The following is a 23,802-nucleotide window of genomic DNA, read 5'->3' as shown; positions in this document are numbered from 1 at the left end:
ACTCATGATGGCGAGCCCAATATCGCGCCCCGAAAGCGCTATAATGCGCTCGTGGTGGGTAGAGAAATGAGAGCCTCTCGTGATGTAAATGTTTTCTCAAATTTTGCGCTTTCAATTTCCCATTGCTGACCTGGAAGAGCCCATAAAGGTGTATGATAGAGTTCAAATACTGCAGGCTGTACTGGCTATGGAGGCGATATTCAAGGCGCAGCAAGCCTCAGGCAAAGGCATTATGGCGGGTGATTCGTCTGTGTGACGAGTGCGAGAAAGCTCTGCATTGTCCGCAATTCCTGCATATATTCAACATTGGAAGGTGAGTTTCTTCCAGAAGGAACAAGTGTTCTGAGGCATGCCCAGAGCATTGATCCTGGACAAGTCAGTCGAGCGCTGCAAATGCCGCTATGCAACTTACGCAAATGTCTCAAACGGCGTCCCACGGAGCCTCTTCCTTCCCTCGATGATCTCGAAGCCGTCCGGCTCAAAGCTGACTGTGGCCCAAGAACGAATGAGTTGCCGCCAATAACATGCCTGCGCCGCAGGCGTGAGATTCTTGTCTCGAAATGTGGCCACGCTGTTGCTGGCGATTCTTCTCGCGCGTTGCGGGTCCTTCAACAGCTCCTCAACTTTTGTCTCGAGGTCGGAAAAGTCGCGCTCGACTTCTACGAAGTTCTGATTCGGACCGCTGGGAACGAGAAGGTCGTGGTGCGGCTCGATCCACTTGCGTTTGTGCATGATGACGACTGAGTTGCAGTTCAAGAGGTATTTTCCTCGGCCGGAGTAGCTGCGTCCTGGTTTTTGTTGTCAGCTATGACGTTCTGTGTCCCACAACGTGAATGGAAGACTTGCCTTCAGTATGGATCAGGAACTGATATGCACAGTGGCCCGCCATGGATATCGCAGTTTCCGTAGAGCCATCGCTGAGGTCCGTTCGATTTTTCCACTTGACCTGCTCTACATCTGCCCACTCTTTACCACGCGTAGCTCTTAGCAGCACAGATCGAACCTTATTCGTGCCTACCGCGCCACGCCATAACACCTTCGGAAGCTTCTCCTCCCATCTTGCTTCATTCTCCTTGATCTCGACACGGATCTGCTCATACGTGCCGACAAGCTCGAGTGGCCAGGACCAGTAACCGAAATCGGGCATTAACCATGTTTCTTCGTCAATCGAAAGTCGGGAAAGCGACCAGATTGTATGGTGGGCATGCGCTGAATCGGTGATATCATCGACGCTGAAAGAAAACTCGATGTCCGGCAATAGTTCGGGACTCGCTGTAATCGCGCGGTCGATCTGGTGCAGTATGGCCAGAGCGCGGGTGCTATCGTACCCTGAGCCAAAGACTTTCGATTCGAGAATATAAAGCTGTAGAATAACGAAGGAAAAGCAGTTAGTTCCTCAATTCCTATGACAATCGGATATGTTGTGCGGTGGTGAAGAGTGGTACCTTACCTTTTGGTGATATATCATGGCTTTGACTACAGAGGCTCTCTTCCACCCGAGGTCAATGTCTGATGGCCTCACATTTCCGATCCGCCTTCTGTGCGCGACAGAACGTTCTATCTCCTTGAACAGATCTGAAAATGCCGAGCTGCATTGCGCGTAGGAGAGTCCGTAGCGGGCGGCATCGGCCAGTGGATCGTATTGCCACGTTGTCGGGCGACTGAGCGCACTACCTGTTGGTAAGGTCGATGTCTCTGACTTGATTGGGTCCGGTGACTGCAGGGAAGAAACGCTGTCTATCTGCAAGGAAGCTTCTGAAAGGTGGAACAATTGTACGTCAGGAACCAGACGCAAGTGGACACCTAGAAAAATCAAGGCAGAGCAAGAGATGCCGACTGGAATAAGGATACGATACCAGCGCTTGATTCGGTTCATGATAGTATGCAACGAAGGAGAATGAAACATATGTTGGTGAGGCGAAGGAATAGAAAAGGTACGAGCCGATAAACACGTCTATGCGGCAGTGCGGGCACCGCGTAGGACAGAGCGTTTCACAGGATGAGGCTGCGCAAATAATAGCCACATCGGGAAAACTGACGGGAAGCAATCGGAATTGGCTGTGAAGAGGGGCTCGCTTACTGTTGGTTCTCAAATGTCGAACAGGTGGCGACACCGAAACCGCTACCTATGTGTTACATCGAGTGAATGCGAGTGCGTTCGCTTTCACAAAGCTCGTTTCTCGGCAGTTGAGGCGCGAAGACGTCCAATAGGATTGTGGCTAGCCCTTCATCACCACGAACAAGTCGGTTGTGTACTGCGCTTGGAGCATCCCCAGGTCAAGCATTCAGAATCGGAAGCGATCGTGATATGGAGTGTGGCTGAAGAAATAGAGCTCTCGATACATCTGTGGCTCGCTGATTCCAATGTCGCCAAGCTAGGTAGGCTTCCTTCAACTCTGATATCCATGGATCCACCTTACTATTGGGCTGTGCCTGACGCCCACGCCTCCCATGTAGGAGTCGACAGGCTACCAACCTCAGCGCGCGTACTATCATTGTCGTGAGGGTCGTAAGAATTGACGAGAAACAAAGCTGAAAGAGGGCCGAAGCCAAGTAGGAGTTTGAAGCGATGCTCATTGGTGTGGGAGCTGATATGCTGCCATGGGCGGCTGGAGCATTGACTGGATGCTTGGTACCCGCTGTTGTTGCGAAGGTTAGCCTGTGGGATACTGGGCGTAGGGAGAAGGGTCTGCTATCTCTGGAGTGTCCGCTGGGCTGTCAACTGGTTCTTCGTCCAGGTCAGAGAGTGGGACTCCGCTGTCATCGTGGGATGCAGTTGAGTTAGGGATAGTAATAGAAAGACGCCTTCCTACTGCTGGAGGCTGAGGGCTCTGAATAGCCTGCGAGTGTCTTTCCTGATGTCGCTGCAGCAGATCCAACCTAAAGTATGACTTGCCACACCCAGGATATTGGCAGAAGAGCGCGTCCTGAGCGTGGTTCTTTTGATGCCTTCTTAAGTGCTCGGCGCGCGTGTACGATCTTCCGCATTCACAATTATGAACCCTCATACCCGTCTTTGCCTTCGATATGCGACCAGTGCGAGTATACCTCACGGTGGGTTCCTCTGATGATAGAAGCGGTTGCTCAAGGTGTAAAGTATGTTTGACGGGCTCCTGTTCATAGTAACCGCTGTCTCTCTGCCTGTAGTCATCGTCCTGGGTGGGTTGCCGTGCATGGGTGGCCGCTGGCGGCTTTGGTGCTTGAGGAGCCAGTGGCGCTGCCGACGTCGCTGGAGCACTCTTCTCAGGGTGGCGTCTAGTTTCATCCACGGCCGCAACGCCGAATGCTACCTCGTTCTCAGCCCGGAATATACTGAAATTAAGATCACCCGCGATGTGGGCATTCTGGTCCGTCGCGGCGCTGCAATCGGACTCCGCCTCAGATCCGGCTTCAGACTCGACCTCGCGCGGTAGGGCGGCAAGGGCTATGTCCTCCATATGCCTAGCAAAGTGCGTAAGAACAGCGCTCTTCCCGGACTCTGTGAGCTCCAAGCACAGCGGGCATTGGATGCATGACCAATCAGGGCCCAGCTTGTGATCGAGTGCAAGGTGGTTACTCCAAAGCTCACGGTCCGCGAAAGGTGTTGCGCTAAAGCGGCAGCTAGCATAGAAACAACCATAAGGCTGAAGATCGAGGAAAAGATGCTTTCTATGAGAGATCAGAACGGGTAGCTTCACGCATTCAATACAAATACACTTACCTCCAATCGCGGTTTGTTCTTGCTCGTATAAGCTTATTGCATGCGTTACACTCAAACTGCGCTCCGTTCTTCGCTTCTGCTGGGAGGGGTGGGATTGGAACCCGCTTCCCACCGCTTATGCTGGTCATGAAGGATAGAACTGTCTCGGCGTATGAGGGTATTGAGGTGCCCAGCCCTGAGTCTTGGAACTCGGAACGTGTGGGACATGATATGGCCTGTTGCTGGTGTGCATTGTTTTCCCGCTCTTGTTGCATGCGCAGATAGCGAAGCCAATTTGCTTTTCCAAGGCGCTCAGCAAGGTTAGCATTCACCTTCGGGAATTTGGCCAAGATGATGTCTGCGTAGTAATCGTGAGCGGCACGTGCCCTCCGCGGGAGACTCGGCTCATCTTCCTGGTCAGGGTCCATCGCTGGGCAGTCGAGCGCAGTGCCCAGATCCACTAGGCAATCAGTGTATGTTTTGACGTCATTTACAACCCTCTTGATCCCACCTTGATCGGACTTCTCCCCGATGGCATCTGAGTCGCTGTCGCTGTCGCTGTCACTGTCGCTCGTGCATTCATCGTGATCGATCAAGAGCCACTTGGTCTGGCTGTAAATCTCTGTGGCGGTATTACACAAGAGTCTGATATTAGGACCGCTAGATAGTGGCACGGCGGTTCTTTGAAGCTCTATTGCCTTCTTAGCAAGTGCAAAACGTGGAAAGTCGAGTAACGTACCCTTCGATAAGACTCCGCACATTGGATTAAGAATAGAGAGCGTTGTGTGTCGGAGATTTCTGGACCGTTCGAGGACGTCATCCAATTTGCCAGTCCAAACGCCATGCCCGTCTGCCCAAAGCTTTAGTATGGAATGGCACCGTTGTAATGCGTTTTTATGGCGCTTTGACATAGTCGCTGCCACAGGAGGTTGGATAATGCATGATAATGCATCTAGGCAAGCTCTGAAGAGGCGCAGAATGATACCGGACTCGGCTTCTTCGGTTTCTGTCGATGCATTTTCTTGCCAACGCTGAATCTTGTCGGGTATTGAGCCTGAGGGTGGGACCTCGTCCTTCCCTTCGGTGCCGTAGGCTGTTGCCGTCAGGATTAGACACGAGATATCAGTTGCTACATACTAGAGGAAGTCGGTGACGATGGCGATACCTCTCCGGCAGTGTTTTGAACTTCGTCTCTTCCGCTGATGTGGCGCAGCCTTGCCATGTCGTGCACATCGTCCAGCGTCTCGGTGTTTGCATCGTGCGCGCCCATTGGGCTATTCAGCACGCAGGTTCCTTACAGAAGAGTGGCGGTTGGAGGCGAGCCTTTGAGGCTTCCGGAAAGAGTGCGTTGTTGAAAGTTGACTGAGGTGCGAGCTCGATAGAGGGCGACGGCGGCGACGGCAACGACGAGGTTTCAGCTGAGGTGCGGTGCGGGGCTGTGCAGCAGGCTGAGGCGAGGCACAACGCCCGACCTCAACGCGTATATGGGGCAATCGCCCAGGCTTCAGCCCACGCCCGTTAACGCCTCTGCTCTCCATCATGTCTGGAATAGAGGTCGCCGGTCTCGTCTTTGGCGTCTTGCCGCTCCTCATTGAAGCCGTGAAGGCCTACTCATCCATCTCCGACGGCTTCCATACGTTCCGCCATTATTCAAGGGAGATAAAATCTAGCTCGGTCCAGCTGAAAGTACACAACGGTATCTTCCTCAACGAATGCCGCTTGTTGCTGCGCCTGGTAGAGGACGAGAAGGGGGTGAAGGACATGCTGGAAGACGAAGTAGATCGTCGCTGGACGAGCAAACAGTTCAATGACCGGCTTAACGCGGCACTTCGGGACAATTTCGAGCTATGTCGCAGCATCATTGAAGAGACGAAGGACATCATTGAGGGATTGAGGAAGGAGTTAAACCAGTTTGATGTCCTGCTGGATGAGAAGAAACAGGTCCGTGCTCCGCCCCAATACCTAGGCATTGCCCTAGCGCAGAAGAGGTCATCGCCGTCCTCATCCGGCTTCGACTCAACATTCACAGGGCGAATCCATCAAGTCAGCCATCAGACGCCTGCGCGGTGCTATCAAGATCTCCTTTGACAAATCCAAGTACCAAAGGTACCTGGCTGAACTGCGAGACCGGAACGGCGACCTAAGCCATCTCCGAGCCCAAATTGGCGCCTTCCAACAGCAGGACACGTGCGCATCAGGCACAAGCGTGCGACATAGGGCGTTGCCCACACGCTTTCAGTCCATCCAAACGGCTTCCCAGAAGCTACACGAGGCTCTTTGTGGCGCGTGGTGCTGCGACGATCTGAGCCACCGTGGACACTACGCTAAACTATGCGTCGACGCCGATGTCCAAGCCGAAGTACGTCTCGACCTCGCCATATCTTGTCAACAGACGCCTTCCGAACTCATTGATGGGTAAGCAGTATACCTTACGGTTTGAGGGAAGGAAGACTAAGCGTTCTACAGGTTAATGCAGGAGCCTCCGATCTGGCTGTACGTGCAGTCGATGAGCATCGATGCGAGAGGGTACGATGAGAAAACCAAAGAAGCCGCCATATCCTTACAGGAGCCTTTGTCAGCGGTGCTCTCGGGCTCTTCATCTTCTTCGACGGTGTTGAAAAAGAAAGCTTCTTCAGACCTAGCCCAACCAACGACATGCAGGAAGAGGAAGAAACGAGTCCATTTCATCAACGACCAAGACACAGAGGCCCCGCAAAATCTATGCAACACCATCTCGGCAGTCGTCGCGCAGCAGACTACACAGATGTTGAATCTCTGCCAAGCCAAGAACATCTGCCATTACTTGAAACGAAATCTCCTAGCATGTGACGGTTCCGTCGCCAGACGTTGTGTTGGCTACCTGGAAACACCAAAGATGTATCGACACTTGTTCTATCTTCGAAAGGAAAAGCGCTCGACCAGTGCCACATCAACAAGCCGTGACCTGGCTGCCATTCGATCCATCTTCGACATTATGAGGCAAGAAGCCGACGACGTTTTGGAAGTTAAGGATCAACTCCAGCTCGCTCACAAGACCGCACTGGCAATCCTCCAATTCAACGACACTCCATGGCTGCCTGAACGCTGGCGGCTCCGAGACATGAGTTACTTCGGAAGCCAACGCGTCTTCGACGAAGCTGCGCTCAAGTCCCTCCACCTCAGCTCTCAAATAGCTTCATCCATTCGAGCAAACACTCTGGCGATGGACGGGGTGGAGCGTGCCCAAGAAGCAGCAGTAAGCGAGGAAGTCCGCTACGGCATCAACAACACCACGCTCTTCTTCCTCGGCGTCGCTCTGCTCGAGATCGCGCATTGGGCACCTCTGGAGGAGAAAATGACATCAAGGGATCTCAACAACGAGATTTTTGCTGCGCGACGCCTCGCATCCGCTCGGGCTCCGCTAGGACCGGAGTATCAAAAGCTCGCCCAGAAATGCCTCCAGTGCAACTTCGGCTTTGGAACTCAACTCGGAAATAAAGGGTTGCAGGCTGCCGTCTATAATGACGTAGTCTGTTCGCTCGAAAAGATGATGGACTCGCTGTCAGTCTGAGCATCCCGATCGATTTCATGGACGCTCGTCGGTTCAAGCTACAAGAGTGGAAGTGGATTCTCGCTACCCGAGTCGCACACTGTCCCCTTCCGCCCAGATATCTACGAGTCTACCAAGCATGCGGAATACTGCCGACGATCCGAGCTCAAAATCCGAGCGCAAGGGGATGGAGGAGAATGAAGAAGCTGCATACCGGGGCTCGATAGGGGTATCTGATTGGTCAGATTTGCTGACACAACCCACTAGCCACCTGCGCCACGTCCACTACTCGCCGCCCTTAACCTTTTGCACATCACGCGGCGAATGCAACTGGATCAAGATGGCTTGCGATTGGGTTTCTCCCTCATCCTCCAACACCATACATTAGGTGCACGCCTGAAAGTGTTCGTTACCTCAGATTTCAGTAGTTGGGATCTATGCGGGGTTCTGACGCGCTATCCATCGCTAATCGCTAGAACGAAGGGAGTTTGACGGGTTATGCTGGTAGCGCTTTGGCGGAGCATCGGCAACGCAGGCTACGAAATTCGCCTTGTAGTGGAGGTGATCTTGCGATTGCAGTCGCTATGTGTAATGAAGGGGATTATGGCAGGATTGAATGGATGAAACAAAAGGCAAGAGAGAGGATCGAGTTATGTGTCGCTAGATAAAGACGACTATGGAGCGACGCAAGCGGAGCTTGAGAGAGGCGAGAGACTCTACCTGCACTCTCCATTACATTCTCAACATTGGCGCGCTCACAGCTTCTCCATCGTGAAGCTCTTCACCATGATCGAACCTCCCAAAGCCTTCGTCGCATGATTAAACACCGCAAACCGATACCCCGTAAAAAACTGCCACGCATTTGTCATCGGGAAAGGCGACCCCAACTGCGTAAACTTGCTCCCATCAGTACTATACCAGAACGTCGTGGTCCGCTGTGTTGACGACCCAAACGCAGGCGTTATATCTGCTTGGACGCGCAGCCACAGGTCCGTGGTGCCCGAAGCAAGTGTTGGGCCTGTCGCTGCAACGGTGCCGGTGGCGTTCGTAGCCCAGGTTGTGCTGAGACTGAGGTTGTTGACCATGACGAGCTTAGCGGAGGACCCGTCTTTGTGGATGCCGATGTATGCGGCGATGTCGCGGAAGAGGGCGGCGCCGGCGTGGTCGCCGTCTTTCATTTGGCTGATATCGAGCCGGAAAGTTCCGGAGGATTTGGGGCCTATGATTCGGTGGGTGAGCGTGTTGCGGGCTGTGAAGAGGTCGTTGGTGAGGGTGGCGGTTTGGAGTTGGAGACCACCTGCGAGCTTCCACTTGCTGTTGTCTGGATTGTGATTCCACTCCCACTCATGACTGAGGGCGGATCCTTCGAAGTTATCTGTGCCCACGGGTGACGGAACAGTCTTGGTGGTTTGGACGGGCATCGGGTAAGTTTTCCCCCAAGCACTGCCGTCTTTGACAAGTTGCGGCCAGCCGTCCGAAGTCCATGTGATTGGCGCAGCAACTGGAATGCGTCCGCCCGGGTAAGAGTCCATGAAAGCGACGTAGTACCACTTGTTGTCTTTCGTGCCGACGATGCCACCTTGATGCGCATAGCCAGCACTCGTCAAAGGACCAGCAATGCTAGCGACAAGAACCTGCATTTCGTAGGGACCCCAAGGGCTCTGGCTCTTCAGCACCCACTCTTCGTTTGCTGGCTTGGTGACGAAGATGTAGTAAAAACCATTGACCTTGTACATGCGCGACCCTTCAATGTATGCGTTGTCCGAGGAGACGTAGACTTGCTGTGACTTGACTTCGGAAAGACCGTCTTTACTCAGCTGCGCAACCATGATCTTCGTGTTCCCATAGGCCACATACATCGTATCATCGTCATCGACTAGAAGACCGTTATCGTAATAGCACTTGTTGATGGTTGCTGCGGCCGTCCAGTTCCAGTTAGATACCTCGCCGTTATTCTTGCCCGCCCCAGTTCCTCCGGCAGTCCAGACATACGTTTTGCCCGACTCGACACACCCCATCCAGTAGAACATGTCATTGGACTCGCGATACCGGAGACTGCTCGCCCAGATACCCTTAACGTAAGCCCGGTCGGTCGCACTGTTCAGATTGTACTTGCTGCCGAAGTTGAGCGTGGAGACGCTGTGGCTGACTGGGGCCCAGTTGACGAGATCGTAGGACTTTAGGACTGGTGCACCGGGAGAGAATGCGAAGGTTGAGGAGGTGTAGTAGAACGCATCGCCCACACGGATTACTTCGAGGTCTGGATAGTCTTCCCACAGGACCGGATTGGTGAAGGTCGTCGCTCGCTCCTTGAGGCTGCCGGCCGAAAGCGGACTTGCGACACTCAGGCTCCAGAGGCTTGAGACGATGGCTACAGCTAGTGAGAGGCGCATTTCGTCCACTAGTTTACTTTGGCTGGAAGTTAAGAGCGTTGAAAGTCTTCCACCTCGTGGTACCGCGCCACTTGAGATGCCGCTTAGTGCTGGAAAATGTAGACTGAATTCGAATCTGGACTTGGAAACACTTGCTCTTTGAGCGACAGCGCTCATGAGCATCTTTAGAGGAGCGGGCGCCCCAGATCGAGGGTCCCTCAGTTCCCATCTTCCAAGCCAAGCCAACGGCTCGTCTTCGCGGTTCTCGATTCATAGCATCATCTTCCAGGTTCAGATGAAAATCCGGGGAAAGGTAATTTCTCCAGGTCCGTAGTTATTGAGCCGGTGGCGTTCTCGTGTGCCATTGGTGCAGGAATTTCCCCGGTGTCCGGAGAGTCAACCAAAGCCGACACCTCGGCATGATCACGCTATTAGGACGAAGAGGAGACGGTGCGAAAGTAGAAGGAGCTATCAGGATAATGGCTTTTGAGTTCAGGGCCCGAGAGGGGACGAAAGGTAGGGGCGGGGCGGATCTTTCCTGAGATGACTAAGCCGACCACTGTGGCTTGGTCGGCTCCTCGACGTGTGGCGCAAGCTAGTGTTGACCGCCTTGTTCACGAAAGATTATTTTGCCGGATTGAGTCACTCCACGACGCCTTTTAGCAACATGTGGCCTTAATACCCTCACTCGTAACCAATTGCACGGATTGACTCTCTCCCCTTCAATTGATACTGGATTGCCGCCTTCAGTGCCTCCTCCCCCTCGGAGTTCGCACCAGACCCCGCCAACATGGCCACGAACGGAGCCCCAGCCGAGCCTACTAAGGTCAAGATCTTGGGCAAGGACTCAATTGTAGTAGACTACGGGCTATGGCGGAGCTACGTTGCTCGAGACCTCCTCACCAACATCCCCTCTTCAACCTACGTGCTCATCACAGACACAAACATCGGCCCACTTTACATACCCTCCTTCGAGAAGAGCTTCAATCGAGAAGCTTCCGTGCTTTCGTCCGCTCCACGGCTTCTCACGTACCAGATACCGCCCGGCGAGAATTCAAAATCGCGATCCACAAAAGGCGTAGTAGAGGATTGGCTGCTGTCGCAAGGATGCACAAGGGACACTGTCATAATAGCGTTGGGCGGAGGCGTAATCGGGGACATGATTGGCTTTGTAGCCGCGACGTATATGCGCGGGATCAAGTTCGTGCAGGTGCCGACGACGCTGCTGGCTATGGTCGACTCGTCGATTGGCGGAAAGACGGCGATTGACACACCAGCGGGCAAAAACCTTGTTGGAGCGTTCTGGCAGCCGGAGAGGATATTCATTGATCTACAATTCTTGGAGTCGCTGCCTAAGAGGGAGATCATAAATGGTATGGCTGAAGTAGTCAAGGTACGCAATGCTGGGAACATCTGTTATGATCCTGTGGACTGAGAGTGCTAGACCGCAGCCATTTGGGACGAGGACGAGTTCACCGCGCTCGAGGGCAACGCCGAGACGATACTTCATGCGATCGAAGAGAAGCAGGTAGGCGGCCGACGCGACTTCACCAACATAGCTTCAATTTTGAAGCGCATAGTGCTCGGGTCAGCGCGAGTCAAGGCTGAGGTAGTGTCAGCGGACGAGCGAGAAGGCGGCCTACGCAACCTACTGAATTTTGGACATTCGATCGGCCATGCCATAGAGGCCATACTGACTCCTCAGATTCTGCACGGGGAATGCGTAGCAATAGGCATGGTTAAAGAGGCGGAACTGGCGAGATACCTGGGAGTGCTGGATCCGTCCGCTGTAGCTCGCTTGAGCAAGTGCATCGCGAGCTATGGTCTGCCGACATCGCTGGCAGACAAGACCGTACGAAAAAGGTCCGCGCACAAGCATTGTCCCGTTAACGAGCTCATCCAAATTATGGCCGTCGACAAGAAGAATGCGGGTAAGCAGAAGAAGATCGTCCTTCTCTCGGGGATCGGGAGAACATACGAGAAGAAGGCGAGCTCAGTCGCGGACCGGGACATCAAGATCGTTCTCTCGCCCAGCATATCAGTTCACCCCGGGATCCCGTCAGATTCTAATGTTACCTGCACGCCTCCTGGGTCGAAAAGTATCTCAAATCGAGTGCTAGTTCTGGCAGCGCTTGGTTCCGGGTCATGCCGAATCAGCAATCTGCTACATTCAGATGACACGCAAGTCATGTTGGACGCACTGGCTAGAATGCAGGCAGCGACCTTCTCGTGGGAGAACGACGGAAAAGAATTGGTTGTCACCGGAAATGGAGGGAACCTGAAGGCCACCGATGACGAGCTCTATCTAGGCAACGCAGGAACGGCATCCCGCTTCTTAACCTCCGTAGCTGCTCTAGCAAGCCGCTCAGAAGACATCACATCAACAGTTTTGACGGGCAATGCGCGGATGAAGGAGCGGCCGATTGCGCCACTCGTCAAGTCCCTCCGATCAATGGGCATTGATGTTCATTACAAAGAAAAAGAGGGAAGCTTGCCCTTGCGGATATCGGCTTGTGGCGGCTTTGGAGCTGGCTCTGGTGAGCGCGAATTTACCGGTGACATCGAGCTTGCAGCAACCGTATCCTCGCAATATGTGTCTTCTATCCTTATGTGCGCACCGTACTCGAAGAAGCCGGTCACCCTTCGTCTCGTGGGCGGTAAGCCCATCTCGCAGCCCTACATCGACATGACCATCGCCATGATGGCTATGTTCGGTGTGCAGGTTGAGGAGTCACAGTCTGAACCCAACACCTACCACATCCCGAGCAAGCCGTACACCAACCCAGCCGAATACATCGTAGAGAGCGATGCTAGCTCAGCCACTTACCCGTTAGCTATTGCAGCCATTACGGGAACGACATGCACGGTACCGAACATCGGCTCTGCATCCCTCCAAGGAGACGCACGCTTTGCAATTGAGGTCTTGAAGCCGATGGGCTGCAAGGTTGAGCAGACACAGACCTCCACGACCGTAACAGGGCCTCGGAGAGGTAGTCTCAAAGCTGTCAAAGAGGTTGACATGGAGCCGATGACAGATGCTTTCCTCACGGCATCCGTGCTCGCTGCGGTAGCTTCCTCGAACGGCTCCACCACGACCACACGGATATATGGCATCGCTAACCAGCGTGTGAAAGAGTGCAACCGCATACAAGCTATGGAAGATGAGCTTGCTAAGTTCGGTGTCACATGTCGGCAATTCGATGATGGAATTGAGGTTGACGGTCGAGGCTATCAGCTAGATGCGCGCAAAGATGGAATTCACTGCTACGATGACCACCGTGTGGCAATGAGCTTCGCAGTTCTCGCTCTCGTCGCACCAGAACCAGTACTGATCCTTGAAAAGGACTGCACAGGGAAAACTTGGCCGGGTTACTGGGACAATCTCCATCAGCTATTCAAGGTTAACCTTGGTGGCGTTGAGCCACCGCTTGTTCGGCAGATTACCCATCACGGTCTCAAGACGCGGGAAAAGTCCATTTTCATCATCGGTATGCGAGGCGCCGGTAAGACCACCGCAGGCGGCTGGGCAGCTCGCATCCTAGGGTGGCCTCTAGTCGATCTCGATACAGCGCTGGAAGAACATCTCAGCATGACCATACCAGAAATCATCAGAACCAAGGGCTGGGATGCCTTCCGTGCCGAGGAATTGGAGCTTTTGCACAAGACCATGAAAGAGCGACCGACTGGGCACATCTTCGCGTGCGGTGGCGGAATCGTCGAAATCCCAAAGGCGCGCAAGGTCTTCAAAGACTACCAGGAGGACGGTGGCATTGTGCTGCTCGTTTCCCGAGATATCGCGAAGGTCATGAGCTTCCTCCAGGTCGACAAGACGCGGCCTGCTTACGTCGAGGACATGATGGGTGTGTGGCTCCGTCGGAAACCGTGGTACTTGGAATGCAGCAACTACCAATTCCATAGTCAGAGCGTTGACTCCGTCGGTCTGGCAACTACGCTTCAAGACTTTGAGCGGTTCCTGGATCTCATCTCCGGAAAGAGTGCGGCGCTTCAGACGCTAAAGCAGAAGAAGCAGTCGTTCTTCGTTTGCCTATCAGCGCCTCAGATACTCCCATGGGTCGAGAAGCTCCCGGAAATTATAGTGGGTGCCGATGCTGTAGAGCTGCGAGTCGACCTGTTGGAAGATCCAAAGTCACCCGAAATGCCCTCTCCTGAGTTCGTAACTGACCAGCTGGCTCTTCTGCGGACCGTGGTAACGATTCCGGTAATATTTACACTACGGACGAAAGCACAAGGCGGCAGATTCCCGGATGATGCTTATAACGAAGCTCAGCAACTCTACCGTACGGCTCTGCGGTTAGGTGTCGAGTTTATTGATCTAGAGATGACGATGCCCGAAGAGATCCTCCGCGAAGTTTCGGAGAATAGAGGCTTCACGAACATCATCGCTTCTCACCATGACCCACAAGGACAACTCTCATGGAGCAACGGATCGTGGATACCATTCTACAATCGCGCTCTCCAGTACGGAAACGTGATCAAGCTCGTCGGCATGGCAAAGACGCTGCAGGACAATTTCGCGCTCGCAGAATTCAAAGCTTGGGCTGAGAGCTCGCATCCTATTCCTGTCATCGCTATCAACATGGGCGAACACGGCAAGCTCAGCAGGATTCTCAACAACTTCATGACGCCAGTCGCGCATCCTTTGCTCCCTTCTGCCACTGCACCCGGTCAGCTCTCCGCCACTGATATCCGCCGAGGCCTCGCACTGATTGGCGAGATTCAACCTAAGAAGTTCTGCATCGTCGGGAGCCCGGTCCAGCAAAGTCGCTCGCCACCTATGCATAACACCTTGTTCCGAGAGACAGGACTTCCGCACTCTTATGGGCTCTACGAAACGACGGATGTTAATGACATAAAAGGCATCCTTCGCTCCCCAGATTTTGGCGGCGCGTCTGTTACCATTCCGCTGAAGCAGGTTGTTCGACCCCTGCTCGACAGTGTAGGCCAAGAAGTCGACGCCATTGGCGCGCTTAACACTATCGTTCCCGAAGCCCAAGTGGACGTTGCAACCGGCCAAGAAGTCACCAAGCTCGTCGGTCGCAACACAGACTACCTCGGCATGGTCCTCGTACTCCGCAACGCTGGCGCCCAAGGAAGCGCAGGCCTGCAATCCGGTCTCGTTATCGGCGGTGGCGGCACCTCCCGCGCAGCCATCTTCGCGCTCCACGAGATGCAATACTCACCCATCTATATCCTCGGCAGGAACGTCGAGAAAATGGAAAAGCTAGCCCAAGACTTCCCCGCCACCTACGACATCCGCGTTATCCCTTCTCAGTCCTACATCGCGAACCTCGAAAAGATACCCACCTTGGCGATCGGCACCATCCCCGCGGACCAGCCCATCGATTCTTCTATCCGCGAAACTCTTTGTGCGCTCTTCGAGAAAGCGAAGGACGAAGAGAAAGAGAGGAAGGAGGGTGGTGAGGTGCCTATTGGTAGTTTGCCGGCGGATGGAAAGAGGATATTACTAGAGATGGCGTATAAGCCGCCGGTTACGCCACTGATTCGTATGGCAATGGATGCTGGTTGGAAGACGGTGAATGGGTTGGAGGTCCTGGTAGGCCAGGGCGTGTGGCAGTTTGAGTATTGGACAGGGATCAAGCCGCTGTATCGGATCGCTAGGGTGAGTGCTCCGACGTTGTTGTCGTGCTTTACGTGTTGCTAATCTAATGATAGGATGCGGTTATGGGCGCGTAAGGGAATTAGAGTCAGCGAGTTGTATAGTGTGCCTGTCTGAGAATAGGGTCTGATGTTTCTGGTCTCTGAAAAGGTAGACAAAATCCGCGGTAAGGTTAGACAAACAATCTTCCTCATGTCCTACTCTGTGACGTAGGCTTCTACAACATTCTACTCCGGCTTGTGACGACCAGCGCTTCCTACGGTCTTCCACCCTTTGCCAGAGACATCTAGTCGAAGCTGAAATTTCCCTTTGAGACATGGACCTCTACGTCTTGTGCCAAGGCATACAAATTCCCTCCTCTACCGCCCTTCCGCTTCCCTCCTCACCACACAAAAACCTCCGCACTACCCAAATACCCCACTGACAACTCCACCCCCATGCCTCCTTTCTGCCCATCTGCACCCCATCAAACCAAAACGTCAGATCAAGATCGAGATACTGAGGGCTCTCTAGAAAGCCTTCCGATGTACAACAAGCGCAAATTCGGACAGTATAAGCAAGATAGCGAGAATTCGGCTAATAATGAGCCCTTAACTTCCAATACAGTATCAGAGTCCACATCGCCGCCGAGACCTACATCAACACCGTGTACACGTATGAAAGGTCAGACACCAGGTCGACTTCGTCGCGTACTCTCGGTCGCTCGTCCGTATCCCCAAGCTCTCCGGCTCGTTTCTCCCCTGCTCTAACTGGGTCGTCGCACACCATAGGCCATCCTAAAAGACGGACACAGACGGAAGCTAGTTCGTGTACAGTTGGTCGCGAGGAGGGTCCTAATACTTCTTCGGCGTCTGATAGCTCGCATACGATTGGTCGCGAGGAGAGTCCTACTATGTCTTCAACGCCTGATAGCTCGCATACTATTGGCCTGTCCCCAAGCCCTGAAGGTGAGCGGAGGGTGGAGAGGATGGATGTCGATGCTGAAGGAGGAAGGCTTGGAAACGGAGAGGAAGAGGCCGAGGAGCGGCGAGGGATTGAGGATACTGATGGTGAGGGCGGGGGAGATCTGTTTAAGGAGAGTTATGAGGATAGGTGGGAGCGTTGAGCAGTGCTATGTGTATCTCCGGACGTATTCGCATCCTTAACGTCTTAGCAAAGAATATAATTCACTAGTTTTTTAACACCCTCGCGAGGATTAGACAATTCGGCCTTCGTACGAGGTGTATTAGCGCGCCTATAGCTGACAGAGCGCCGTTTGTAATAAGATGTACTAGAGAGGCTTACTAGTGCGCGACACCCGTGCAACTATCCTTAGCATTCCGAATCCCCGGTGTGAGAGCAGATGGATTAAGGCCAGATAGATACATTTTCTTAGCATACAGGATTCTACAGGTACCCCAACCTCCTGCGGCACGGGCGCAGTCTGCAAACCGCACACAAGAGAGGCGCGGGCGCTACCAGTTTGGAGGACGACCGCGAGTATTCCATTCAATCTCCATTCAGTATTTGAGTTCTTCCAAAGCAGCTTTTACGCTACTAACCCACCTCGGGATCGTCATTGTCGGCGGTTCGGAAACGTCACCGCCTGATCCCCCGGCTCCCTTCCGCATCTTGAGGCCGGCCTTGTACACAGGCGGTAGCTCGTCCTCGCCTGTCACCCTCGAGGAAGTAGACCTCAGCGTCGCGGACCGCAAAAGCACGCCCGTTCATATCGCGGCCCTCCCAAGCGCGGTCCTCAACACCCAGAGCCTCAATATTCTAGCGCTCAATGCCTTTGCGCGGGTAGATGCTGCGGCCCTCAGCGCCTTTGTACATGTAGATCGTGCGGCCCACAGCGTCGTTGTACATGAAGTCATTTTCGTACGCAACTTCAGAAAACGTTAGTCACCGATCTTTTTGGCTTTCGCAATTACGCAAGACTCACCAAGGGCTTTCTCCTCGTCATTTAGCTCAGAAGATACCTCCCGCCAGGAGTTTGGCGGCGTGTTTTTCAGCGCATATTTTGCTTCTCTTTTTGCCGTATCTTCCGCTTCCTCTTTTGCCTGCTGTTCTTGGTCCTTCCGATAGGCCTCCATCCAAACTCGAGCCTGTTCTTCCCGTAACTCCTGCTCCTTTACTGCTTCGCGAGCCTGCCCTGGCTGTTCTGGTGCGACGTTGGCTGAGCTCGGTGACACGCATCCAGTCCTTCGCGGCCTGTAGCTTTGAGGGCGTGGGCGGTGACATTGAGGCGCCTAATAGTCCGATTGACGAACTTTTGACAAGTTGGAGATGGGAGAGCTTCTCAGAATCGACCGTGAGAATGAAAAGAATGCTGGATACTGCAGTAAAGGCGGCTTGATAGCTTCAGAAGACGAAAGTTTCGCAATCAGCGCTTGAAATGGCGAAGACTCGTGATGTAGATTTGAAGTAGGAAATGGCAGTGAAAGGAGGAGAAGAATTTGTTCTTATACCTTCGATTGCTCATCCAGGAGTCAGCGCTGTCAGAGTCACGAGGCGCCGGAAGCGGACAGTCATAACAGTAAGACTAAATGCCCCACAGAGAGTGTGCACATGATCAAGTACTATACGAGTCGCGCGACGGTGGGTTCTTGCTTCTTCTGCTTGACGAGCGCACTCTGCTGCAATGTCGTTGCAATGGCGCAGGAGGACAGAGATTTGAAGATCGGAAGGAACATTTGCAATGATGACTCTGTTCTGGCGATAGTATATTTTGATCATGTCGCTCCGGGTTCCGGTGTGAATGCGCTCGAAGATAAGCTCCAGGTTGTGACTCGCCTGCGCACTGACGCTCGCTGGACGTGCATCGCTCTCAGTGTAGTATTGCGCAAACATACGAGTGCTGACGGAGTCGAATGCACTAGCGGTGTCGAATCGGGCGCCATGTGGGATTGTCGTGGTATTGTGGACGCAAGGGTGAGCGTGAAGGTCTACATTGGCTTTCCCCCATCCTGGGAAATTCTCTCTCTAGTGCGATATTGTGAGTTTGAGCTGATGAAACGCAGGACAAAATTCACAGCGAAGCAGCCGACCTCGTGTCCATCTTCATGTCAACTATCGCGCCGCCCGCAGCCGACGCAACGACTGTAACGACTGCAACATCTACTGTCATGGAAAGCGCCACGTCTCTTGAGGAACACGCTTGGGTGCCCACCTTCTCCATAAGCCGCCACCCTTATCCCTCGCTAATTCCTATGTATCAGCACACTCCACTCGCTCTTCGTCAACGATTCCTCGCTCTCGCTATCATACGCGCCATACTTGTAGCTACCATCGCCTCAGCAAGCACCCCCATAAGCGCTTTCTTCGCCGTTATGCGCTCCCGCTTCTCCTTTCCATTCCTAAACGTCTTCTCTTATTGCGTAGTGGGACGCTGAACATCACCTCCAATGTGTTCGCTCTGCTCTCCAGCACTGTAATTGTGGCTAGTTTCTTATGTCAGTCTTGCTGGTCGTTGGATATAGCGCGTCGCAGATCGATCGTTTGGAGTTTGGAGTTTGGAGGATGTGCGCGCGTAGGATCGGTGGAGAGGGGAGCGAAGTGGGTTGAGGAAGCCGAGGCGTCATCAATGGCCTGTCATGGGTATGTAGGCTACGTCAGGGCAGGAGAGGAGTGTAGAATGGATGCAGATTCATGTGAGAAGGACGCCGCCTTCGAGGCAGAGGCACTTGAGGGAGGGACAAGCGGATCCAAGGCGTGTAACGGCGGCGTCGCTGATAGATATGTCACCTAGGCCTATCTTCTCGACCTTCTCGCGGAATGCGCTGTCTGCGCCGGTGACGACGTCACGGTGTGAGCTTCACGTCAATCCGTCAGCTACTAGGAAGACTTTCCGGTTCAACAGGGAGCAATGCGACGTACTCTTTCACGATAAATCCAGGTCCGAACTCAATCTCTTTGACCCAGGCTTGAAAGCCAAACCAGCAGGTCTCCAGCCATCCGCCGATGTGGACCGTCGGCAGCTCAGCTTGGCTTTCTGTGTCTGGTGTTTCTGCTAGCGCTGCTTCTTTTGCTCTACATTCTTCGGTGGTGGTATTATGCTTTTCTTGAAGCTTTGGCGTCCATTGTGTGTACGATGTGTGAAAGCGGAAGGTTGAGGAAAGGTTGAGGAAAGCCTTCACACGTGAGGAAGTGCAAGCTGGAGTGCCCCCCTGTGCACATAGTCAAAATGTTCTTCTCTTGTAAAAGACCAACGGTAGGCACGTGCAACCCTTGCGTGGCTATGCACAGGGGGAGTGTAGAGAGTGCCGCGCGCTAAGACCCTTTTGCAGGGAAACGTGGTGGAACTCGACCCCTACCGGTGGAGCGCTACCAAAGGAACTTTCGGCTAGCCCAGGTTCGCAGCCCAATGTACCCGCGACATTCCAGGCAGGATTGTTAGGAAAACTCGGCTCAGTATTCTATTATCAGTTGCATGGACGACCTCAGAAGGGATAGTACCCTAAAGGACTTCCAGTTCCATCTTATCACGCCATGTTCAATCGTGAGTAGAGGGCTCGGGAGGCTCGAAAACAGTGTCAGCGCAAGAGATAAGACTAAACTCGTCCAAGTGCAAAATTGTGCTCCACACATCGTCCGGTTCTTGGCCCCAAACACCAAAATCGTTCAGAAGAGAAGGCGCCAGTGTCCAACCGGTGTCAAGAGATGGTTGAGGCACGTTGATGTGGTTAATAAGTGCTGCGGGGCTAACGGCGCTATGGGTTGGCGCTTCGCTTGGAGGCATACTAGAGCGTTGCCACAGCTCCTCCCACTCCCTGAACTTATCATATGATGGTGGATCATCCGACGAATGGGCTGTAGAGCCAGCCGGACGGCATGCCTTTCTTCTGTGGAGTCCCATGATGGCGCGCTGTAAGGCTTCGATAACGCGGGCTTCAGCGCTTGCCTGACCTTGGCCAGTGGACATTTGCTGGATAATTGCCAGACCTTGGGCTAATAAATCGCTCAGTGCTGTAGACTTGTCGGTAATACCCTTGGCTACAAGGACTAACATCGCAGCTCGACAGGATGTGAATTCGGTGGCGTATGAGGCTATAGCAAGACCAATCTTATCGTGGATCATCTGGCAGAGCTGGATGATATTGACGGCCGCATCCACAGAGTCCCGCGCCAGTAGATCTCCAGCAGACAGATTTTTCGCCGACGGAGATGAAGCCATCCCGTGGACTGTTGGAATTGAAGTTGAGTGCTTCAATAAGAAGGGTCGACCAAGGAATAGGCGGGTGTGCCAGTAATGAAGGTAGACATGGATATCCAGTCGAAGTCGAGCTATATTAGCTGCGCCTTGGTCTTGATGCGCTAAGTTAGGCATCTCGTCCATGAAATCGATGAGCTTTCGTCTTAGCGTGAGAAGATTGGCAACGTGCACCGCTTTCCAATGTTTCCGAAGTGATGCGCTGCGTAGTGTGAGCAATTAGAGTTGCTTGGGGCATATCAGGCTTACATTTCGTCCGCAACACTTTCAAGCGTAATAGTAATCTCAATTAGAGCGACCTACAAAGGCGGCCATACACTTAGCAAATCCTTAAATCAAGGAGGAAAAATGTTAACAGTCCAGTATGGCCTAGCTTAGTCTTTACCTACCGAAGGTCTCTAGGAGGAGTTTTCCGCAGCGAAGGCTAAGACATGCTAGACTTCTCACCGCAAACTACGTACCTGGTTGCGAAAGTTTGAAACGCCGTCCGCTGGCTCAAGCTCTGGGACCGGGCGTGGTCGGCGCACCTCGACATCCATGTGCGTGAGGGCCTTCGGGCGGCCATGAAAAATCCGAGCGCGTTGATAAAAAGTGTACAGAGTCCACCAGACTCTGATTTCAATTTCGTCTTGAAGAGTTTTGTGCATATTATTCCGCATGGCCATATGCAATGCTAGGCCGAGATAGGTGTAGGCAAGTCCGGGAAGGTTGACCGGGAAGAGATAGGTTGCTAGAAGGAGGCAGGCTCGAACGCTCTCGAAATCGGAGCGGCTGACTAGCTCGGGTAGTATGCTTTTCGTCCGCTCGTAGAAATCGGCACCCAGGGTTTCCAGGGAAAGATCAGAGGTAAACTGTGATCCCAGAGCCATCATCATCATGAGCGTCACAATGGTGGGTATGTCGCGCTCCGATAGGGTGGAAGCGTTTGCATAGCAGCGTTGGAGCTGCTCGAGGACCCAATTCTCGTGGGCGTAAAAACTGTTGCATTGGACGTATTTGAAGCAGACGTGAACCAAATGCTCCGCCACGTCTCTTCCTGGCAGAGCCGCCAGAGCCGAGTCTAGCATAGCGTTTCCGATAGCGGCTACAGGCGATGGACTCCGACAGAATGTGGCAATCGCATCACCTTCCTCGTCTTTTTTGCCCTCATCTTCATCTTCGTGATCACCCTTCCGAGCATCTCCGAGCTTTTGTTCAAGCTCGCGTGAAAATGTAAGAAGCGAATTCTCGGTGCCTAGCTCTTTCTCGTCGCCTTGGGAGCCGTCCGGAGCACCTATGGAGTCGGAAAGGGCTCGAAGTTCCTCGTCGTCTAGTGATGGAAGCCCCAGCACATGTTTCAGTACCTTTTCGAGACGCTCGGTGCGCTCGCTCTTGGCCATACGAGGGCTTGGTTCCAAGCGGCATGCGACGCTTTCTCGAGCGCAACGATGGCAGGGAATGCCGCCTTCGCATTTGTCCTTCTTTTGGCGACAGCTTTCACATGCTTGACGGGCCCTCTTGCGTTGGTCATCGGGGACCTGTGGACGGGTTCTCTTTTGCTTGAGGGTTTGAGAGACCCCTTTGGGGACGAAAGGCTTGAAAACGAGCGACCCATTGCGCGCAGACATGATCGTGCAGAGGCATCTTGGATTGCGAAGGAGTAGTGCAGAAGCGGGACAGGAACCGAGGTTAGCCGTGAAGCTTACGTCATGAATGAAGTCACGTGGAGATAAGGAAACTTTGGAAGCCTCGGTCTGTGCGGGGCGTTATCGCGCTCTGCTTCGCCGGTTGGGCCCGGCCGACCACCTTCGGTTTGCTTGCGCATTTGGCCTCCTGGGGTCCCTCGATAGCCTTTCCAGCCGCCAGTTTCCTCATGCTTCCGCGCTTGAAGTCCTCCTCGACTGTCTGCGTGCCCTCATCATACATAGCGGGAGCATCATTACCACCTGCGTACTTCCCTCCCTATTCCTGTTTTTCCGCTGAATCCCGACCTGAAGCCATCGAGATCCTTCAAAACATTTGCTGCCGATTCTTTATGGCTGGCTAGATTAATGCGTCGGATTTTCTACGGTGGAAGGAGAAATCGCAGCTCGAAGGCGAGGCATACGAGTCATCAGCCTCAGGGGTTACACAATCTGCAAACGACAGAGCTCATTGTAGCCAAACGTCTACAGCTTTGCCGCCAATGGCAACTGGTATACATACTCATCGACAAGGTCGCGGGCCGCCCTAGCTAAGCCAAATGAAAACACATAACCCCCGCCAGCAACACCGTACGCATGGACGACCTTCTCGTCATTCATCACCTCCTTCTCTAGTCTCAGTCCTGTTGCTCGCGCTGGCCTGATGCCTGCGTTATGTCCGACAATCTCGTAATCGGAGAGCTTCGCCGGAAAGACCTCAGGCAGGTCCTCGTGGACGCGCCGTACAATCTGCACCGCCATCAGCATGCAGATAGAAGCTCGGCACGAATACTCACGTCTTGTTGCAGGTCCATATCTACTTCGGGACACGTTTGCCCGTACTGTTTTATACCACCCAGGACGCAAGTTCCATCCAGCCTGGAGATTGCATAGGTATAGTCCTTCCCATGGCGCATGTAGATCTTGTTGTAGTTACTCTTCACATGTACAGTCTGGCCGCGAACCAGTTGTACCTCCTGATCTCTGATATCTTCCAGGAACTTCGGTCCAAAACCGGTGGCGTTGACGACGATGTCATGGCCTTGCGTCTTGACCTCAGCAAGCGAGTCAAGGTGCACACGTTTGAATACGACGCCGGTGTCTTCCAACCTCTTTCTTAGCCAAGGAAGAAAGACCTTCGGGGTCAAGACGACAGTCTTGTAGCTCATGCCGAGTCTGACGCCCTTGGGGAGCTCATCCTGTCGCATGACCCGAAATTGAGGCATCTTACCATTGTACCATATCTGATCGATCGTCTTATCATCGTGGAAATCGTTCATCTCGATACGTCTAATGCTCGATGCCGGATTGGAGACAGCAAGCGACCAAAGAACTGCGAAGGAGTCGAGCTGCATCTTCTGTTCCCAAGGATTGGAGCCGTCAAGACCGAGAAACACTGCGCCGGCCCATGGACTCGCCCATTCTTTGCTCAATTCGTCTCCCGGCAGATTCTTCGCAACGATCGTAACTTCGTGATTCCGCGACAGCAGGCTAGCTATCGCCATTCCGGTGATTCTATCAATACACTGTTAGCTTCGCCACTCACGATGCCGACGAATCCAAAAAAAAAATTATTTTACCCGGAGCCCACGATTGTAATTCGAGCCATCTTGTCTCATCCAATACTCGGGATCAGCTCCTCGAGGATGGACAGTGCCGAAGCTACGGTGGAGCCTCCTGATATATTGAGCGAAACGGTGTATAGCGGGCACTCTCGGCAAATTCCGAGGCC

The 23,802-nt window shown here is 53.4% G+C and overlaps 9 protein-coding genes across 9 annotated transcripts; 4 read left to right on the top strand and 5 right to left on the bottom strand.

Annotated features, from left to right (window-relative positions):
- Positions 1-48: 48 nt before the first annotated feature.
- On the bottom strand, positions 49-1,999 carry BU26DRAFT_291245 (uncharacterized protein). Its single transcript, XM_033821645.1, has 4 exons — positions 1,451-1,999; positions 847-1,363; positions 413-788; positions 49-367 (listed from the first exon to the last, which is right to left on the bottom strand). The coding sequence occupies exons 1-4, from the start codon at positions 1,904-1,906 to the stop codon at positions 301-303; spliced, it is 1,416 nt and encodes a 471-aa protein (XP_033684875.1). The 5' UTR covers positions 1,907-1,999; the 3' UTR covers positions 49-300.
- Positions 2,000-2,579, top strand: BU26DRAFT_291244 (uncharacterized protein). Its single transcript, XM_033821644.1, has one exon. It carries the CDS (start codon positions 2,094-2,096, stop codon positions 2,502-2,504), a length of 411 nt encoding a protein of 136 aa, XP_033684874.1. The 5' UTR covers positions 2,000-2,093; the 3' UTR covers positions 2,505-2,579.
- Positions 2,580-2,654: 75 nt separating this feature from the next.
- On the bottom strand, positions 2,655-4,949 carry BU26DRAFT_563764 (uncharacterized protein; the record flags this gene model as incomplete). Its single annotated transcript, XM_033833205.1, has 4 exons — positions 2,655-3,648; positions 3,701-4,370; positions 4,419-4,772; positions 4,817-4,949. The coding sequence occupies 4 exons, from the start codon at positions 4,947-4,949 to the stop codon at positions 2,655-2,657; spliced, it is 2,151 nt and encodes a 716-aa protein (XP_033684873.1).
- Positions 4,950-5,218: 269 nt separating this feature from the next.
- Positions 5,219-7,229, top strand: BU26DRAFT_425408 (uncharacterized protein; the record flags this gene model as incomplete). The annotated part of the gene is made up of 3 exons (XM_033823624.1): positions 5,219-5,620; positions 5,709-6,094; positions 6,146-7,229. The coding sequence occupies 3 exons, from the start codon at positions 5,219-5,221 to the stop codon at positions 7,227-7,229; spliced, it is 1,872 nt and encodes a 623-aa protein (XP_033684872.1).
- A 606-nt stretch (positions 7,230-7,835) lies between these two features.
- Positions 7,836-10,055, bottom strand: BU26DRAFT_518390 (glycoside hydrolase family 43 protein). Its single transcript, XM_033828799.1, has one exon. The coding sequence runs from the start codon at positions 9,599-9,601 to the stop codon at positions 7,964-7,966; it is 1,638 nt and encodes a 545-aa protein (XP_033684871.1). The 5' UTR covers positions 9,602-10,055; the 3' UTR covers positions 7,836-7,963.
- A 156-nt stretch (positions 10,056-10,211) lies between these two features.
- Positions 10,212-15,509, top strand: BU26DRAFT_482622 (Pentafunctional AroM protein). Its single transcript, XM_033825776.1, has 3 exons — positions 10,212-10,973; positions 11,025-15,221; positions 15,275-15,509. Exons 1-3 carry the CDS (start codon positions 10,371-10,373, stop codon positions 15,293-15,295), a joined length of 4,821 nt encoding a protein of 1,606 aa, XP_033684870.1. The 5' UTR covers positions 10,212-10,370; the 3' UTR covers positions 15,296-15,509.
- Positions 15,510-15,655: 146 nt separating this feature from the next.
- BU26DRAFT_504296 (uncharacterized protein) lies at positions 15,656-18,948 on the top strand (the record flags this gene model as incomplete). Its single annotated transcript, XM_033826762.1, has 8 exons — positions 15,656-15,768; positions 15,825-16,310; positions 16,392-16,431; positions 16,611-17,097; positions 17,168-17,511; positions 17,694-18,131; positions 18,221-18,411; positions 18,498-18,948. The coding sequence occupies 8 exons, from the start codon at positions 15,656-15,658 to the stop codon at positions 18,946-18,948; spliced, it is 2,550 nt and encodes an 849-aa protein (XP_033684869.1).
- Positions 18,949-19,947: 999 nt separating this feature from the next.
- BU26DRAFT_379539 (uncharacterized protein) lies at positions 19,948-21,944 on the bottom strand (the record flags this gene model as incomplete). Its single annotated transcript, XM_033822559.1, has 3 exons — positions 19,948-20,611; positions 20,659-20,708; positions 20,871-21,944. Coding segments are annotated over 3 exons (1,788 nt in total), but the record flags the coding sequence as incomplete, so codon positions are not given.
- A 563-nt stretch (positions 21,945-22,507) lies between these two features.
- On the bottom strand, positions 22,508-23,734 carry BU26DRAFT_539928 (nucleotide-binding domain-containing protein; the record flags this gene model as incomplete). The annotated part of the gene is made up of 4 exons (XM_033831529.1): positions 23,651-23,734; positions 22,868-23,585; positions 22,594-22,820; positions 22,508-22,523 (listed from the first exon to the last, which is right to left on the bottom strand). Exons 1-4 carry the CDS (start codon positions 23,677-23,679, stop codon positions 22,508-22,510), a joined length of 990 nt encoding a protein of 329 aa, XP_033684867.1. The 5' UTR covers positions 23,680-23,734.
- Between the last annotated feature and the right edge of the window lie 68 nt (positions 23,735-23,802).

Source organism: Trematosphaeria pertusa (genome assembly GCF_010094035.1).
Source record: "Trematosphaeria pertusa strain CBS 122368 unplaced genomic scaffold BU26scaffold_6, whole genome shotgun sequence".
NCBI classification, from domain to species: domain Eukaryota; kingdom Fungi; phylum Ascomycota; class Dothideomycetes; order Pleosporales; family Trematosphaeriaceae; genus Trematosphaeria; species Trematosphaeria pertusa.
The sequence above is the reverse complement of the archived record's forward strand: the minus strand, read 5'-3'. Positions and strand labels throughout refer to the sequence as shown.